This window comes from Osmerus eperlanus, chromosome 26 (assembly GCF_963692335.1).
Source record: "Osmerus eperlanus chromosome 26, fOsmEpe2.1, whole genome shotgun sequence".
NCBI classification, from domain to species: Eukaryota; Metazoa; Chordata; class Actinopteri; order Osmeriformes; family Osmeridae; genus Osmerus; species Osmerus eperlanus.
Genome location: NC_085043.1, coordinates 7,202,636 through 7,222,624, shown reverse-complemented (window position 1 = coordinate 7,222,624; position 19,989 = coordinate 7,202,636). Strand labels below are relative to the sequence as shown.

Genomic DNA, 19,989 nt, shown 5'->3' with positions numbered 1-19,989 from the left:
AGCACTAACCTGTCTTAAACTAGAGTGTCATTTTTTGAGACACCTTGATTGGTGCATTGCTCATCTCAACACATTTGACACTTTTCTTCATACCTTTTTCGTCACTTAGCAGACGCTTTTATTCAAAGTGATGTAAAAGTAGAAAATACATACACCGGTCTGGACACAAATCACACATACAGTATAGGACACGTTAAACACACATAGCACACACACAACCCACACACACACAACCCACACACACATAACTCAAACACATAGCACACACGACTCAAACACATAGCACACACATAACCCACACACATAGCACACACACACACATAGCACAGACATGACTCAAACACATAGCACACACATGACCCACACACATATAATACAAACATATTACACACGCATGATATAGCACACGCATATATCACAGGAAATAAAAGTTCTCTAAAACCCGTTGTGTTAGAAAGATGATTTGGATCTCTTATCGAGTGCAGGAATGAACCACAAGTAGTAGAAAACAGGGCAATACCAGGCTGTTTTCTTTCAGTATAAGCACACAGAGTTAAGGCAGTAAAAACAGGCTTTTTACACAGGACTGGGGGAGTGATTTTGGCTCTGTGCGTCTTGGAAAGTATTGGTCTAATTTGGAGAAAATTTCCAGACTTTTCTTTTTTGCGTATGTCCCTTTTCCACTCTCCTCTGGCGCGTTGTGAAAGAGGAGAGAGCCTGGCGGATCTCTTGCCAAGACTCTACAAGTTGGAAAATTTGTAAAAGTGATACATGCATAGAAGTTGGGTTGAGCAAGTGAGCGTTTGACAGTGCTAAAGTTGAATTCTAAATTGACCTCCAGTTCACTTCTTACAGACATCTGAGGAATAACATTTCATACAAAACTATGTTTTGACACAAGTTATGAGACAAGGATGTCTCATAACTGGACAACACTATTTTATGAATAGGGACAGTAAAAAAATATATAGATTATCAGTATTTTACATTAATTTTTGGGGGGTTTTTATTGACAGAATTGTTGGCTGGCTAATAATAGCTATCTTATGAAGTAGTTATTATGTAATACTTGAGGCAGGACCCCTGTTTTTTGGGGTATAGCCCCAGAGTTGGGTTAGGGTTAGGCCAGGAGTTACTGTAGTGTAGGTAATGTTGAATGTGCTGTGAACTAATTGTGTGTAAGTTTCATATTTGAACAGGGTTTTTTTTCCCCCTCTCTCTGAATCCAAATGGAACAGAGACCATGGTCTCAATGGCCCCTGTTTCCAAATGATGGTGAGCATATTTACATACAGGACAGTTGCTTTTTTGCCGTGCTATAATGTTTGGCATATGCCATCGCCCGCACAGACACACACGCACCTCCTGTAGCCTTTCTGTTAGTTCAGATTATAGGGGAATGGTTGGAGCAATCTAGTACATTCATGTAGCCTACAGCACTGGTGCGTGTACTACTACCAAGCACGTCTCGTTTACAATGCTGCAAAGCAAAAATGAGGAACGACCAGTCGATAACAATTTAAAGAAATACAACCTCGCCACGACACAACACCATAAATCGGTGTACAAATGTGTCCTGGCTTTGTCATTACAGCTAGATCTCTGTTCTATCCCGCTGTACCTTGCAGCGGCGATTCTGCTCAGCAGACTCGGCGTGGGACGTTTTTAGGATCTCCGCACTCCGTATTCTGCGTTTAGAGGACCTCGGATTACCCGGGCTACGCTGAGATATGGATATGGAAGTATAATATAAACACGAGATGGCCCAGCGTTGAACTGCATAAAATATAACTTCCTCTTGGGGGGGTTGGCAGAAACGCTTCGAAATGGTACGTTAACATTGTCAATTTCATCGTTACATACTATAATCCGATGCTGAAACAGACAGAATGCCAGAATGTTATACACTTCGTCAAATTGAATGCATATAGGCAGAGCATCGCGCAGTAGCATTTCGATCTCAGCTCTTTTCCTTGTTTTCGATTTAAGTCTCACTTCTTGTTGTCGTCAAGCAAGGTTCTATGTTGAAATGCATGTTTGCCACTGCGCGTAGTGTTGGTTTAATGATTGTTTCGGCGCTTCTCCGGCAGTGAAAGTTTTTAGTTTTGAGCTGGGTTCAGCAGGCCGACGCAGATCAGAAGTAGTCTATTTGTGACGGGACGTCGAAGGCCAAGTTGAAGTTCAGAGCCAACAGACACGGTGCTCGGTTTAGAGTTAACTCAGCAGAAAATGGCCGCAGCAGGCGCGCCGGCTTGAATTTGAACCTCAGCCCGACAGAGGCGCTCCCATCCCGGGCACAGGCATATTCAGCGAGCCGTTACGGCACACACTTGACTATTCGCAGTGAAGTGGGTTGAGAGTGCTTTCCACTGTAAATATGCTGTTAGGTTACGTCAGAAGGAAAGCAGTATTCTCTGTTAACTGACAGCGGTCTCCCAATTAAACATTAGGAGGGCCTAATATTGTCAACTATAGCCGTTCCACTTTTATTATGGTCATGATCCTTGGGATCATATTTTGTCTTACAAATACAGTTGGCTATTTCTAAATAAACTAGCATATAAACACGTATTAAACGAACTTCCAGGTAACGTGTTAGGTCACAAAGATAATTACTTAAATGTATCCCTGACTAATCACCACAACATTTTCCTTAGCATAGCATTGCTGGCTATAATGCCCGTATATGGTGGAGTGGGCTATTGATGATACAGAAATGGCCTACAGACATTATGAAAATAGGAGCAGAGTTAATGCAAACTGACTGGCTTTCATTTGTTCATGGAACTTGCCTGTGTAATGTTGTCTTATGTCTAAGAGAGAGAGAGAGGCTATCATTAGCCTATATTCTCATCTGCAGCTGTGCGTAGCCAAGTCTGTAGGTAACACTCTTCTGTCCCAAAGTGAGACATTGGAAAATCTTAGTGTTATGGAGAACCTCTATAACCGAAACTTTATTTGACGCTTACTGTAGCAGGCTGACCCCAAAAGACCCTACCACTGAATGAGACAACTCCTCTTATTCAACGCAATTTCGTCAAAATGACCTTCACCATGATACCTATGCTGTTGTATATTTTGGAATCGGACCGTACCGGTTAAGGGTTGATATAAGTCGATGCGGGGGTTAACAGCTTTTGCGCAGACCGTTTTCCGTTGTTCTGATGCAGGGATTTCTATTGACACTGTGAGTTACCTGGATGACACAAAACAGACTGAAGTTGTTGCACCAGCAGTTTATCAGCAAGCCAGCCTGACCGAGCGGACAGCACCAACCGGGGTGCGGGGAGAGGCTCTGCCACGGTAGGGGACCGCGTAGCCTATACATTGCAAGGAATACATTGTCTGCCGTCCTGCCAAAGCAGTTGCGGAAGCGTTCGCTCCCGGTTCATCTATCCCACCTCTCGCTTTTTCAACGGTAGGATTGGGACCGAAATGGACGCAATGAATCAATTCTTCTTCTTTAAATTCTCTGGGATGGGCTATTCCCATAACGTCATTTCAACTCCCTCTTTACATTTTTTCATTATTTGACCCCCCCCCCCAACACACACACTCACACACACATTTCCTAAATGGAGCAGATTGCCCGAGCGTTTCCACCACGGTGTTTCGGCTTTTGATTTGAACTTCAGATCACTTTACACTATTTTAAGTGTTGAACTTCGTACGTGTCATTATTTTCTGGACGTTGACAAGCGGATGTTCAGGCACAAGTCGACCGACGCGCTGGAACGTTTCTGGTGATGCCAGTGAAGTGTTAAAGAATAACTCGAACTTGTCTATCCTTCGGCACTGGATTAAACTTCCCACATTCCTTTTCGCTATGATGTATTCGCCTCTCTGTCTCTCCCAGGTAAATTATTACTTTCTCCAAGGTTATCCTGGAGTTTTATATACGCGATGTGTGTATGCGCTGATTGAACGTGTCTGCGCCGGAACTGTAAACTATATTTCAGTTGAGAGAAGGGCGGGATGAGAGAGAGCACCTCTCCCGCCTTCGGAGGCTCCAGATTTCAGCTTCACCTGAGCCGAGTTTCTGTTAATCAGAATAAAAAAGAACACTTTAGCTGGACGCAGATAGGCCTACTCATTACCCACAATATAGGCGTAGTTGTATTGTTTAGTAGGTATATTGTTTAAATAATGTCTGTGTTGGAATTTTTCTGTAACATGTACATGTATGGGCTATCCAAGGACTGGTAAATGCTACTGTGTCCTGGGTCAGTTAAATATGTTGTCTATCTTGGCTCAGTTAAATCTTTAGAATTTCCCAGGCAGGTAAATTTGCAGACTCCCAGGTAATAATATATATTAGTATTTCAGGTATAGATGTAGACAATCTTAGCTCAGGAAACTATGGATAATATTTAGTTTTAGGTAAATCTGTAGACTATGCAATTTCATGTTAATCTGTAGACTAATTCACCCCAGGTAAATGTGTAGACCGCCATTGTAACCAAGTTGAATTGGTTAAACTTGCTCCTCAGTATAAAAGCATTGAATTGTTAGCTTTTCGGTAGGTAAAGTTGTTTGTAGAGGTGGTCGTCACGTGGGCAAGATTTAGAGGAAGTAAGACTGACCTGGGTCCCCATCTCAGATCAGACTGTAGACTAACTTACCCTAGGTAAATATGTAGACAATCTTAGCTCAGGTCGGAATATGTACACTATGTTAGTGTAACAGTTGAATTGATTAAAACCACACAGTAGAAATACTGTACACTGGCGGGTTAAAACTGCTCATGAGAGGTGCTCGTCCCATTTGTGAGTCGGAGGACTACGGTTCAAACCCCAGCATGGCCAAGAAAGGGAGGACTCTCCCTTTCTCCGTACAAGCAACGCTATAACACCTGTCCCCTAAGCTCAGGTACATCTGTAGGCTGTGCCATCTCAAGTAAATATGTAGCCTGTACTTGCTCATGTAGATTATGTATATTATCATATATATATATATATATATATACATATGTATATATGTATATATGTATGTACGATTTTGACCATCCCAGGTACAATCCTAGCTATCTAAGGCCTGATGGATGTACACGTGAACACACTCGGATGTTTGTTCAGCAACATTTTGCAAGAAAGCGATCCCTCTATAGGAGAGGCTGGGTTGCTCTGTAACATCCATAGGTCTTTGTCTTCATCGGGGCTGACACTTTTCAGTGGAACGCGGTACGACTGCCTCGCAGAAGCGGTTACCCTGCAATCCTTTTGAAAATATCATCAAAGTTCTGCCATGTTCTGATCGTTATTTCTATTTTTCTCCGGAGGGAAGAGACATGAGTCATAAGGATAAGAAGTGAATAGCAAATACTTTTAGAATGTCTTTGTGTTTTTTTTTTTAACAGGATGTGATGTATACACACTCGGAACACTTACCATGTAGCATCATCCTCTGACCAGTGTGAAGTTATCTGCTCCTCCAATCAGAGTTTTGAGTTCACTGCTCCTCCAATCAGAGTGCTGGGTTAGATTTGCTCGGCCAGTCATAGTATTGGGTTAGGTATGTTGGGTCCCTTCTGGGCCAGCAGTGACGTGCTGCCTCCATTCCTTATTGATTTATTCTGTCAGAACTGTCGTTATTTCCCTCTGGGAGATCCCAGGACTAAGCACAGACTGCCCACCCGCCCCACCCTACCCCTCAATCACACCCACATCGACACGCACATGCCAAAACACACTCACGCACATTAACACACACAGGCAAACACACACAACGCTGCACATTCACACGCAAGCGTAAACAGGCAGAACTCCGCACATGAATGCACACAAGCAAACACACACACCCATACAGCTGCTGTCCAAGTCCTAGTTTAGTTCCTCTTCTGGCTCTCCGGCTCCTAAGCCTTATCAGACCTCATTCCAACAACGACAACCTAGTTCTGGTCCTGGGCTGTTGCTAGTCTGTTGCTCGAGCTAGTTTGCGTTTTTTTCAACTTGCAAACCTTCTACGAAACGGTTTGCTTTGTCTGTTTTAGCCACGTCATTGCATCTCTGGATACATCTGGATAGGTCTCCGCTTTCCCAGCAACGCTAGCGCTAGCAACTTCTTTCGTTTGTTGTTATTTGTTCAATGTTTCAACCTGGATTTGTTGAAATACGGCCTCTGTTCTCGAAGCTCCCTCCAGTTTGTTTTGGATTGCACTGTAGGACGCTCTGTAGGACTACAGTGCAAGGATACTGCTAAAGCCAAAGTAGAAGGCAGTGGCAGTGTAAATTCTTCGCTGAAGTTGGGTTTTGGCGGTCACAAATGGGTGACAGGACTTCGATAATACCACCTCCCAGCCCCTGACGTAAACGGAACGGTTCTAGACCAGCTCAGAGTTTGGTGTCGCTCTGAAACCCGTTTTCCTGGCCGGGGACCGGACCCTCAAAATGCCTTGGGTGGAAATGAGTGACAATAACCCCTGTTCCACTGGTGGCCCGACCCTGACCTCTGAATCCAACTTCTGACCCTTGACCTCTGGTCTGAGAGTGTGTGCAGTAGGACCCGAGCAGGATCAGAGTTTGGAGGTTCTGATAGGTCAGAGCAGGCCGTGTTGTGTTCGATGAGCCGCCTGCTGGCACGATGGAACCCTCTCTCCGCTGTGTGTGTGTATTTGTGTGTGTGTGCTTGTGTGTGTTTGTTTGTGACTCTGTTGGGTTGATTACCCTGCCCTACTTTCCTCTTCACATCTTGAGTGGGCCGAAGCCAAATTCTCTCCCACTGCACCAATCACCAGTCCGATAGGGACAGCCGTGCTCCATGTGCACCAATCAAAAGTTAGATAGGGGCAGCTGTGCTTCCCCTGTGCGCCAATCACAAGTCAGATAGGGGCAGCTGTGCTTCCCCTGTGCGCCAATCACCAGTCAGACCTGGTCGACATGCTAATCAAGTTGTTTTGATCGAGGCCTCTCGGAGTGTATGGTCTGATTCTCCTATATGAAAGGAAGTTGTAAGTAGAACAGACTCTTCATCTGTTGATCTCAAGCCGAGAGCTGGTGGCCGAGAACAGGAGGGGGAGGGGGAAGGGGCGACCGGGGGTGTCGCCGGTGGAGAGTACATTTCATAGAGAGTTCACTTCGATGAATCAATGGCTCTGCCGGGTGAAAGTGAGGATGGAAATGCAGGCCCGCTTTTATAGCACTGTTGTCCAACCCCCCGACAGGAGCTGGCTTGTGAGATGATGTCGGCACAGACACACTCGCGCGCGCGCGCGCACACACACAGACGGACACGCGCACGTGCAGCACACACACACCTCTGCCCTGCGCCAGAGGATATTTTGATCCTTCTCTGTCGGCTGCTCCAGGCAATAGCCGTGTCCCTCCTCTCTATTTCTCGAAACGATATTGTAATCCCTCTCTCTGAAGCCTCTCTCCGGCTTCGGATCCTATACTGGGTCAAGTTCCGTTGGACACGGGATTGGTGCATTAGCCTCCTTAATATCTGGGAACGTGTGATTGACAGCTTCCTTAAATTGGGACAGATGCTTTCTAACCAGTCCTAACTGGGAGACGTGTGTCAAGTCGACCAGTCCTGGAGATTCAGCTCTGACTGAATAATTAAGAAGGCCCTCGTTTACTCCTTTCAATAACGGATGAATTAGTCATCCTGTTTGAATGGTTTAAACCTTAGATTTCGTTAGATCTGGGTCTTCCCCTGTCTCACTTCCTGGTCTCTTTATCTGGCACTTTCTCCCTCGTTCACCGTCTCCTCTCTCTCTCTCTCTCTCTCTCTCTCTCTCTCTCTCTCTCTCTCTCTCTCTGTAATTTCCTGGTCTCTCTTTCTCCTTCTTTCTTCACTTCTCTCTCTCTCTCTCTTTTTCGAATGGGCTCGTCAGACGTCGCCAGTGCAGAAAAGAGAGCACAAAGAAGAGGAAAGGAGGCGGAAGAGAGAGCGAGAGAGAGAGAGAGAGAGAGAGAGGAGGGGGGGGTAAGGAGAGAAAGAGGCAGAGAGGAGAGAAAGGGAGAAGGAGAAAGAAGCAGGGCTGTTTCCCCCTTGTCGGGCATCGCAAGAATATTCTGAGATTGGAGACTCAAGACTGGTTGTGAATGTGAAATACGACACTACGCGTGGTCGGCTGTGGTGCGGTACCAGGCAGACCAAACTGTCATGTTTTGTATCACGCTGACAGAACTTTTGGGGGCCATCAGTCCTGCTTCTTAATTGTTCCTCGTTGTTGACGATGTGATGATGTCATTGTAAAATCACGTGAACGAGAGGCAGGAGAGAAAATGGAGAATTGGCAGAATCACAAAGAGCTTTTCTCTGTTTATTATGGTTTCAGTCGAGTACCAGACTCTGCTCTGGTATATGGTCGGAGCACAGCAAGGCCCTGCCTCGTAGCTTTTTGAATGTGAAATGGGTTTGACAAGGGTTAAACTAACTTCAAACAGAAAACTTCCTGGTTTTTGGTTTAAAAGGAGGAGTAAGTCGACTATTTGGAGGAGATTCCTTTCTATATTGCTTGACCCTGGCTTTCATCTCGTCCACCACAGTCTTTCCTGAGAGTTTAGGCCTTATCTTTAGTTGCTGATAATATCTATGGGATGTACAGATACAATTTGAGTTTTTGTCGCAGATGAGAGAGGACACTAGGTCGTCTTGACCCGGGCAGGTAATGGTTGCCACCTGAAATGTTAAAGACCAGTCACATAGGACCGAGCTGTGGTAGAGATGGTTGGAAACGATGCTCTTCACTGTGAATCCAGCAGTTGTCATCGGAAAGACTAAAAGGATGTTGTCTTGGGTGTGTGTGTGTGTGGGGGGAGGGGGGTCTCTACCAAAAGCTCAGTTTACAGTGGACGTACATTTAGGGGGTTTGGTTTTGGCAGATTTGGACGACAGCAGTGTCCGCCTGCTGTGCCGTTCTGGATCCACTCTCTCCTGCGTCGTAGCCAGCCTCTCTCTCTCTCTCTCTCTCTCTCTCTCTCTCTCTCTCTCTCTCTCTCTCTCTCTCTCTCTCTCTCTCTCTCTCTCTCTCTCTCTCTCTCTCTCTCTCTCTCTCTCTCTAGCTTATTACACAAGCAGCTTTTAAATAGCTGTTGTCTACTGGACCACATAGTTTAGTCTTGTTTAGCAGCATGCTGAATATCCATTATGAATGACGCGACGAGTGCAGCCTCCCTGTGGGCTGCCCTGTAACTAACTAGTGATTAACTGGAGTTCCTTTTCCTTGCAAAATTAGCGAAAGATTGTCTATCGTTTATACTATAAGGGATACTTCTGTGTCATGTAATAATAATGTTGAAATAGCTTTTTGTTCTCTCGGTTCAACTCCGCAATTCTGCAATTTTGTCCTTCAGTGTACGGAATGATTTTGGATGTAGACTGTCAATTCTGAGAATGATCTCCTTCTTTTAAAAAGCTTTGCATTGTCTAATCTGGCTCCACGGCGTAATCTGCAGCCAGCTGTATGTCTGCCTGTTTCTGCTAGATTGGGAGGGATTAGGATAGGATATCGGGCACCGTGGTCAATCCAGAAGGTCCACACTATCAACATGGGAATAACCTTAGTGTGTCACTGCATCAGTCTTCAACCAGCACTTCTGAATTACTGTAGCCTCTACTGTGTACCCAACTCTACTCCTGCAGGGCCTCCTCTCCTCTCTCCCCCTCCTCTCTCCTTCCTCTCTCCCCCTGCTCTCTCCCCTTCCTCTCTCTCCTTCCTCTCTCTCCTCTCCTCTCTCCCCCTCCTCTCTCCCCCTCCTCTCTCCTTCCTCTCTCCTTCCTCTCTCCCCCTGCTCTCATCCCCTTCCTCTCTCTCCTTCCTCTCTCTCCTCTCCCCTTCCTCTCTCTCCTTCCTCTGTCCTTCCTCTCTCCTTCCTCTCTCCCCTTCCTCTTTTTTTCTTTCTCTCTCTCCTCTCTCCCCCTGCGCTCTCCCCTCCCTCCCCTCCTCTTCCTCCCCTCTCCTTCCTTCTCCTCCCCTCCTCTTTACCCCTAATCTCTCCCTTCCTCCTCCCCCGCTCTCTCCCTCCTGTCTCTCCCTCCTTTCCCTGCTCCTCCTCTATTGTCAGAATTCAGCCCCCCCCCCCCCCCCCATCTGACTCAGCAGAATAGACCGGATACCTCACCAATGCAAGTCACCATTATCTCACCTTTGACCCACTTAACAAACAAACACACACACATACAAGCCCCTCCCCCCCGAACCCTCCCCCCCCCCCCCCCACACACACACACGCACACACCTACTTTCCACGCCCAAAGTCAGTTCTTTATTAAACTCCATTCGAATTGCTTTTCCTGACAGTGGGTAAACTACAGCATTGTGCCTTTATGCTCATCTGATAGGCCGTTTGCAGGTATTCAAATCAACTGACAGCTGGTGTAGCGAATCACACTGCAGTCGTCCCCTGTGTGGGTGGGGACACACGTCAGTGTGCGACCACACCCCCCCCAACCGACCACAGTCCTCGAAAAAAAAAGAAAACAAGTTGGAAAGACATCCTCTGTTAAAAACATAATAAAAATGGTCTCCGAGCAACGGGGAGAAATATATGAAGGAGAAAAAAATCTTGTGGCTGGACTGAGTAATAACAGAATGATTCGATTAAGGACAGAAGGAGTTTTAGTCTGGGTTGCAGATTCAGCGGAACTCTGCTGGGTGTCACTGTGTCCTGAACGCTGTATACACACACCCTGATACTATCACTTCACTAGTCTGGCCACGGTGTAATGTTACAATATAATGCTGTTTCTCAGTTGCCACATATTGTTCTTCTGCCTTAACCATTGACTAAAAGTTTCCCCCCTCCACCTCCACCTCCCCCTCTTTCTCCTAATCCCTCTCTTCTCCTCTCAACCTCCTTCTCATCCTCCTTCTCATCCTCCTCTTCCTCCCTCTCCCCCTCCCTCCTCCCTCCTCTTCCTCCCTCTCCCCCTCCCTCCCTCCCTCCCCCCCCCCCCAGGATGAATTCCACCCCTTCATCGAGGCCCTGCTGCCTCACGTCCGCGCCTTCGCCTACACCTGGTTCAACCTGCAGGCGCGCAAGCGCAAGTACTTCAAGAAGCACGAGAAGCGCATGACCAAGGAGGAGGAGCGCGCCGTCAAGGACGAGCTCCTGGGCGAGAAGCCCGAGGTCAAGCAGAAGTGGGCGTCGCGTCTCCTCGCCAAGCTCCGCAAGGACATCCGGCCCGAGTTCCGCGAGGACTTTGTGCTCGCCATCACGGGGAAGAAGCCGCCCTGCTGCGTGCTGTCCAACCCCGACCAGAAGGGCAAGATGAGGCGTATCGACTGCCTCCGCCAGGCCGACAAGGTGTGGCGGCTGGACCTGGTGATGGTCATCCTGTTCAAGGGGATCCCGCTGGAGAGCACGGACGGCGAGCGGCTGATCAAGGGCGGTCATTGCTCCAGCCCCATCCTCTGCGTCCAGCCGCACCACATCAGCGTGTCGGTCAAAGAGCTGGACCTGTACCTGGCGTACTTTGTGCAGGAGAGAGGTGAGGGCTTGCACGCACACACACAGAGGCTTCACACAAATACACACACACACACTCGGTACATGGACTGACTCAGCTGAAAAGGGGAGAGTAGGGACTAGGGCCAGGGGATGGGGGGGGCGGGTTGGTCAAACAGACGGGTAGAGAGACTGTCCCTCCATCCAACCTCCCCCCCTTTTCCTCCCCTCCTCCCCTCCTTGATCCCCCCTCCCTCCCTCCCTCCTCACACCCAGGGCTTTTGGGGTTAGGGTGGCGTCTAGGTCACCTCACCTCTCTGATAAGAAGGTGGCACTTTCTCTCTCCCTCTCATTCACTATCTCTCTCTCTCTCTCTCGCTCTCTCGCTCTCTCTCTCTCTCGCTCTCTCTCACTCTCTCTCTCTCTCACTCTCTCTCTCTCTCTCTCTCTGTCTCTCCTTCCCTCTCTCTAATTCGCTCCCCATCAGACACACTCAGAATGAGGAGGGAGGACAGAGGTTAGAGACAGGGAAAGATGGAGGGAGGAAGGAAGGGAGGGAGGGTAGGAGGGAGGGGGAATGCAACGAGTCAGCTTTAGTTCTTAAAGGTACAGAGCCCCCTTTCATTTGTTGTTAACGTCCTAGTCTAGCGAGATCTCTCTGCTCTGGCTCTGTGTCTGTCTCCCTGACAGGATACTTTCATGTCTATCATTTCTGACAAATAATCGTTGATAGCACATGTTGAGCAGTTGGCTGGTGTCCCAGCTTGTTGCCTGGTCTTGTTGAGGAATACCATCAGACTTTGTGTTCGAACCAGCATAGACACATAGCCTTAAACAGGGTTGTAACCAGTGTGAAGGATATATACACAAAGTCTTTTTTAACTTCTTTTTTAACCTCTAGTTTCCCCTAGCAGGTCTCAGTAGCGTGAAACGAATGTTTTGTATGCGATTGACTAAACACAGGCTCGTGTCTTGGAAGTGATGACAGTTATACTGAGGCTCACTTCGTTGTCTGGGTTACTGTCAGACAGGGAGGGCGAGAGGGGAAGGACAACTTCCATGATTGATACCATGTTATCTTATCGAAAGGTATTGTGTGTGTTAGATGTCTGGTTCAGGTCTCCGAGCAGTACACTTACAGTCGAATCGTTGCTGCAGAGGTGGATTCATAAACACACACACACACCAACATGTATGCACACACACAATACGTGCACACACATGCACGTATGCACACACACACACACGCACTCACAAGCTCAGTCAACACAGCCTCAAAGGAATGTGCCTGCCTGCTCTCGCAGTGGAAACTCCTGGGGGGGGGGGGGGGGGGAGGCGGGGGGGAGGAGGGGGGAGGAGTGGGGAGGTGGGGTCATCTCAGGTCAAGTTCGGCAGTACCGCTGGCCAGTACCGCTGGCCCTCCGGTGGGGGCAGTGTTGTGCTCAGATGGTCTTGAAATGCTTTGATAGTACAAACAGCTAGAGTTACACTCTACAACCATTCTCTGTGGTTTGATATCACAGGAGGAGAGGGCTTGTATGTGTCTGGTGGATGTGGCTGTGTGGTAGGTCTGTATGGCTGTGTGGTAGGTCTGTATGGCTGTGTGGTAGGTCTGTATGGCTGTGTGGTAGGTCTGTATGGCTGTGGTAGGTCTGTATGGCTGTGGTAGGTCTGTAAGGCTGTGGTAGGTCTGTATAGCTGTGGTAGGTCTGTATGGCTGTGGTAGGTCTGTACGGCTGCGGTAGGTCTGTATGGCTGCGGTAGGTCTGTAAGGCTGTGGTAGGTCTGTACGGCTGTGGTAGGTCTGTAAGGCTGTGGTAGGTCTATATGGCTGTGGTAGGTCTGTATAGCTGTGGTAGGTCTGTATGGCTGTGGTAGGTCTGTAAGGCTGCACGGTAGGTCTGTAAGGCTGTGGTAGGTCTATATGGCTGTGGTAGGTCTGTATGCTGTGGTAGGTCTGTATGGCTGTGGTAGGTCTGTAAGGCTGCGCGGTAGGTCTGTAAGGCTGTGGTAGGTCTGTACAGACTGCAGGTCTGGTAGATAGGTAGGTATAGTGTAGAGTATATTGAGTAGACACAGGAGTGTGGTGTATAATATATAGAGTCAAGTAAATATGGAGGATATTGTAGGTCAGTGTAGAGTGTATCAAGCCTCTCTACAGGTTGGTACATCTGGCTGTCAGTGTCAGACAGCTGTCTGCTGTCACCACACTCCCTCCAGCTGCTGAATGGCTTCATTCTCTCTCTCACACACACACACCCACACACACACACACACGCACAGAAACACACAAACCCACCCACACACAGTTATTCAGAGATAGGGTGGTGGGGGGATGAGAGAGAAAGATGGCACCAGCTGTTTTTCGAGAGGCATAGTTTAAATAACGCACTCAACACACAGTCTCTTTTCTCTCTCTGTCTCTTTCCCCATCTCTCTCTCCCTCTTTCTCTCTCCCCTTCTCTCTCTCTCCCTCTCTCTCTCCCCCTCCTCCTCTTCTGTGTCTCTCTCTCAGAACCAGTGGGGCGTAAGGTAGTGGTGGATCTGTGTCTGTATTGGGTTTCCTGGTGGCTGAGTGTGCTGGTCCTATTGTTCAAGGCTTCCAGACTATTCTTAGCCTCTCGGTTCCCTCTGAGCTGCAGTGCATCATGGGAACCGAGGACCTAGTTCCACACGGCCAGGAGAGAGTACATTCTGACTCTGATACTGTAAATGGACCTTGGGTCGGATTTGGACTCGGTTTCCCCCAGGGTCCTGATCTAATCCTAATCCTAAAAGATTTGGACTAACCCTAAACCAGAGTTAATTTATGGACTTACCCAAGGTTCAGGCCAGGACTAGTCTAATCCTAACCTCGGGTTCAATTCTAGACTAAACCAGGGTTTAACTAAGGGCATTATCTGCAAAGCCTGAGCAGTATCTGGGTTTGTATTATTAGCATAGACACACTGAGCTTCTTATTACCTAATCCAATTCATTTAATTCATTTATTCAATCATTTGCCACTTATTAATTCAAGCGTATCTATTGGCAACGTATTCGCACAATTACGGAGGCTGAACTGCCATGCTCAAAAACGATTACAAAAATGATGATGATGACCCTAGTTGATTAGTTTATAGTTTGAATAGTTTATTTAGAATGACGCTGGGAGGTGACATGACAAACGAGAGGACCAGAGAGAGAGGATAGCCAGAAAGCACGACTAGGGAGGAAAAGAGAGCTGGAGGCAGGGGGGAAGAGAGAGGCCAAGTGAGGGAGGGAAAGAAAGAGAGAGAGAGGAAGGGAGAGAGAGAGAGAGAGAGAGAGAGAGAGAGGAAGGGAGAGAGAGAGAGAGAGAGAGAGAGAGGAAGGGAGAGAGACAGGGAGGGAGAGAGAGAGAGAGAGAGAGAGAGAGAGAGAGAGAGAGAGAGAGAGAGAGAGAGAGAGAGAGAGGAAGGGAGAGAGACAGGGAGGGAGGGTGTTGGCTGTTAGCTTCGCTGTCCCAGCTTTTCTAAGGAGGAACCTAGATGGCCCGAGGACGACGTTAACATTCACCACATTGCGGCATCGTCGCCGAGGACCACGGATAACTTGATGGAGAGGGAGGGAGAGAGGAGGAAGTGGGGGGGGAGGGAGATGGAGGAAGGGAGGGAGAGAAGGGAGGGAGAGATGGGGAGCGGGGCAGCCTGTAATGTGTCGAAGACGGGTCATCCTAGGACAAGCGTATCGGCGGTTTCTCTTTCATATTTCCTCCAGTCTTTTCTGTTGGCTCCTGTGCTCTCTCTCTTCCTCGTGGCTTAACGCAGTCAGATTATTTCGCCTTGAGTCTGGGGCCAGGGCCAGGGCCGAGGCTGAGGCTGGTCAGTGTCACTGGGGCTGAGGTTGGGGCTGGGGCGAAGTGGGATGGGGGCTCGTCTAACACCGGTGTCAGAGGTCATCATAGACGTATAGTGCTGTGTGTGACCTCTCTCTCCTCTCCTCCGCCTCCGCCCTGCTCCTCTCCTCCTCCCTTTTGCTCCTCTCCTCCTCTCCTTCTCTCCTCTTCTCCTCTCCTCTCGCCTCCCGTCCAGTAGAAATGGAGAATGTTTTAAAATGTTTTAAAAGGAATATATATAAATGTGTCCATGAAACCCATCCAAAAATAACTTGAATAGAACACTGTGTCCACATCTGGTTTTTATATTGTGGCTTGAGGAGTTTTATAATTCTTTACTCACATTTCCAGTTAGGTCGCACATAATGTTAGCTAGCAGACATCAACTCTGGGTGGTAACTAGCTGCAGATGCACACACCCTCTAACTCTCTCAAACTCACACACTCACACACACACACACACACACACACACACACACACACAAACATACATACACACACTCTATCTCTCTTTCGAAACACCCCCACACGCACTCCGTCTCTCAAACACCTACACACACACTCTCTCTCAAACTCTTCTCTCCCACACACACACACACACACACACACACACACACACGCACAAACTGGCTGGGACTCAAGTCTGTTGAACTGTTCTGGGGCAGATATCCCTGATGGAGTTCAGGTGAACGTGTCGGTTAGCAGCACCCAGGGAACCTATTCCCTCAATGAGACACGCTATTGTCATGTCGCTTTGGATAAAAGTGTCTGCCAAACGAATGAAATGTAATGTTCATGTAAATGTGATTCGTAGCGTACTTAAAAACAGTCCTGTAGCTATGCAGTGACCATGTACCCTTCTTTCAGTTATTCTCAGTTTCATAACTTTCTCCCCTTCGTGTCGGTCTGTCGGGTCTACATGCTCGGCCTGTCGTTCTGTATCCCCTTTCATCCTGCCCCCGTGTCCTCCCTCCCTCCTCCCTCTCCCTCCCTCCTCCCTCTCCCTCCCTCCCTCCCTCCCTCCCTCCTACCCCCCCCCCCTCCCATCTCTCCCCTTGCCAACAGCATTTAACTGACAATCCTCTCTTTCTTTTTCGCTCTCATCTGAAGGGGTGAGTTGGCACGGGCTGCGACTCCTCAGCGGGGCTCTGCTCTCCTCTGGCTCTGGGGGAGAGGGGGAGAGAAGGAGAGGGAGAGAGAGAGAGAGGCAGGGAGAAAAGGGAAAGAAATCAGGAGAGAGGGAGACTTGAAAAGAAGGAGAAAGCGGGGCGAGAAAGAAAGGGAGGTGGAGAATGAGCGAGGGAGGAAGAAATAGAGGGAGGGGGCAGGGGAAAGAGAGAGAGAGAGAGAGAGAGAGAGAGAGAGAGGGGAAGGGAGAAAAAAAATAAAAAAGATTTAAAATGGCCGTCAGTAGCAGCCCTCGACACATGAAATGTCTGCCGGAGTGATCTCTCGCGGGAGAGAGACGCAACCAGAGCAACTTTAGAAACTAAGTCTGGGTGGCAACCTGAGATAGAGAAACACAACTTCCCAGCTAGGGAGAGTGTTTCGGAGGCTGTCCGGTGGAGTGTGGGGTCGGGAGGAGGAGAGAGGGGGACAGGGTGGTTCAAGAAAGCAGTAGATCCAGAGGACGTTTCGATTTCCATTTTCACATTTTCCCTTTGATTCATTTCGCAGACGTTTCGATCCAAAGCGACGTACGAATAGTTTGAGAAGGCGACCGACTTGTTGATTGGTTTCATTTCTCAGACCATGACTTCTGATACTAGATATATGGAACACTAGAATGTGCCTGGTCTCTGCAGTGTTTGGAGCGTGTATTTGTGGTCATTCCCATACCTGATGCTGAGTGTCTCTCTCTCCCTCTCTCCCTCTCTCCCTCTCTCCCTCTCTCCCTCTCTCCCTCTCTCCCTCTCTCCCTCTCTCCCTCCCTCCCTCCCTCTCAGAATCAGAGCAGAGCAGTAGTCCTCGGACAGCTGTTGGCTCAGATCAGGAGGACAGTCGAGCTGCTACCATGGGTAAATCTCTGTGTGTGTGGGTGTGTGTGTGAAGGTAGGATGTGTACGCGTATTAGTCCGTGTGCCTGAACAGCGCATCCGTAGCTGTGTGTGTGACATGTGTGTGTTGTTTGCTAGTGTGTGACAGAAATGTCTCTCCAGCAGACACACCAGAGTTCCAGGAGAGCTTTGTGACATCGGGGGTGTTTAACGTGACGGAGCTCGTACAAGTGTCCAGAAGTAAGACCACACACCTCCTCAGGTCTCTGTTCTGTATGGGTAGACACACACACACACATACAGCCATACACACACATACACACTAATGCAGACTCACACACACACGACCACGTGGGCGTGTGTGAGGACAGTGTCAGCGTCAGGGCTCGAAGCGGTGTCTGCTTCCTGGAAGGCCTCTCTGCTCCATAATTAGAGTATTTATCTAATCTGTGTCTTTGAAGTGTGTATAAACCCCCTCCTGGAGCTGGGAGGGGATGGGGGTGGGGGGGTGTCCTCAGAGACCCCCCCTTCCCACCCACCCGCCCCCCCCCCCCCCCCCAGCTCTCAAAGATGGGGCCCCCTCTGCCCGACACACACACCCACCCACTCTGCCCTACTTCTAACTCCACTTCCTAGACTGGAAACACTCCTCGTATAACATTGACATGTTATTCATTTAGCCGAGGCCCAAATAGCGCACATAGAAAGCAAAGCGCAAGATCTAGGATCAGAAGTGCGGTATCTCGGTGGTCGGCGAAAAGCGTCTCAGTTAGAGGAGGAGCGAGCCCATGAAGTCTCAACGAACGAGACGGAATCGACAACACGCAAAGCTGTTGTGGTGGGTGAGATTCCTCGTGCGTCTCCAAGTGTCTTTTCCCTTCCCGCTCCTCCATAATTGAGGAGACTAAAGGTTTACCAGGCCCCCTCGTGTTCGATACGTTCTCTCCGTGGCCCACACTGAATGATCACCCCTTCTCCCTCCTTCTTCTCCTTCACCCCCCCCTCCACTCAATGCCTGTGCGTGGACAAGCTCTCTGTAACTGTGTAAGCACGGTGTCCTGCACGGGCTCGACGGTTCGAGCATTTCACTGCGGATCCCGGTTTGATCACCCCCCCACTCTCTTGCCCATTGCTTTGGGATAAATAAAAAAAAAAGCGTCTGTTAAATGAGCACATTAATTGTTATTTTATACAACAGTATATTATGCGGAATGTTATTGTTATCTAACACCTGTTCGTCTCAGCGGCGACCACAGCTAGCAGACTGTGACCAGGCTGAGGCTGTTAGAAGCAACCGGAGAAGGGGTCGTGGATGCAGTTAGCTCCCGCGCTAACGCTAATGGAAGTCTGAATGGATTGCGCTAACCCTAATGGGTCTGGGTGGAGCCTGGGTTCTGAAGCTTTATGGTAGACAGAGAGGCAGATACACACACACCCCAAATTTGCTCTGTACGCAGACACACACTAACTCACTCTCACACACACTCGCTAATCCTGCTCTCTCTCTCTCTCTCCCTCTTTCTCACAAACACATACACACACACTCACTCTGTCTAACACCCTGGGGTCTTGTGATGTGTTACAGTGTGAAATTGGTCAGATGTCTGCTTTCTGGAAACATGTTCAGTAGGGGTTTCTCAGTGTGGTGTGGAACTGTTATTATAGGTCTGGTGTGTGTTTGTGTGTGCTTTTGTGTGTGTGTGTGTGTGTTTGTGTGTGTGTGTGTGTACGTGTGTGTGTGCTTGGGTGTGTGTGTGCGTGTGTGTGTGTGTAGCTCCGGTGGTGACGGGCGCGGGGCCTAACTTCTCTCTTGGGGAGCTACAGGGTCACCTGGCCTACGACCTCAACCCATCAGGAGTCAGCATGAGGAGAACTCTGCCCAGCACCTCCTCCAGCGGGTCAGTAAACACACACACACACACACACACTAACCCTGCTCAGAACACATACACACACACTAACCCTGCTCAGTACGGACACACACACGCACACTAATCCTGCTCAGTACACACACACTAACCCTACCCAGCACCTCCTCCAGCAGGTCAGTACACACACACACACAGTGCACCTTGTGTGCAGGAGGAAGAGTATGTGTGTGTGTGCGTGTGTTGTGCAGGATTCAAAGTGTGCGCGTGTGTGTTGTGTGCAGGAGTAAGAGACACAAGTCGGGCTCGTTGGAGGAGGAGGTGGACAGCCCAGGAGGGGAGTATTACCCCTCCCCCAACTCCCCTGCTGGGAGCTCCAGGACCTGGCAGGACGACACCGACGGAGGTGGGTGTCTCCTTCTCTCCTCCACCCTGACCCTCCTTCTCTCCTTCATCCTGACCCTCCTTCTCTCCTTCATCCTGACCCTCCTTCTCTCCTCCACCCTGACCCTCCTTCTCTCCTTCATCCTGACCCTCCTTCTCTCCTTCATCCTGACCCTCCTTCTCTCCTTCATCCTGACCCTCCTTCTCTCCTTCATCCTGACCCTCCTTCTCTCCTCCACCCTAACCCTCCCTTCTCTCCTTCATTCTGCCCCTCCGTCTCTCCGTCTCTCCTTCTCTCCTCCACTCTGCCCCTCCCTTCTCTCCTCCATCCTGCCCCTCCTTCTCTCCTTTTCCCCTCCTTCTCTCCTTTTCCCCTCCTCTCTCCTTTTCCCCTCCTTCTCTCCTTTTCCCCTCCTCTCTCCTTTTCTCCTCCTCTCTCCTTTTCCCCTCCTCTCTCCTTTTCCCCTCCTCTCTCCTTTTCCCCTCCTCTC

At 49.0% G+C, this 19,989-nt stretch overlaps 1 protein-coding gene across 3 annotated transcripts in view; it reads left to right on the top strand.

Moving 5' to 3' along the window:
* The first annotated feature begins 1,387 nt into the window (after window positions 1–1,387).
* The window catches only part of nfic (nuclear factor I/C), a 28,185-nt gene continuing 9,583 nt past the window's right edge, over window positions 1,388–19,989 (top strand). Inside the window, exons 1-6 of one of the 3 annotated variants that reach the window (XM_062452922.1) lie at window positions 1,388–1,829; window positions 10,905–11,436; window positions 17,196–17,267; window positions 17,409–17,486; window positions 19,021–19,144; window positions 19,399–19,520. In XM_062452922.1, coding sequence (XP_062308906.1) covers window positions 1,827–1,829; window positions 10,905–11,436; window positions 17,196–17,267; window positions 17,409–17,486; window positions 19,021–19,144; window positions 19,399–19,520 — 931 coding nt within the window. In that variant the 5' untranslated portion in view covers window positions 1,388–1,826. Of the gene's footprint in view, window positions 1,830–2,945; window positions 3,857–10,904; window positions 11,437–17,195; window positions 17,268–17,408; window positions 17,487–19,020; window positions 19,145–19,398; window positions 19,521–19,989 lie in introns of those variants that run through there. The other 2 variants (XM_062452921.1, XM_062452920.1) reach the window with 2 other exon arrangements.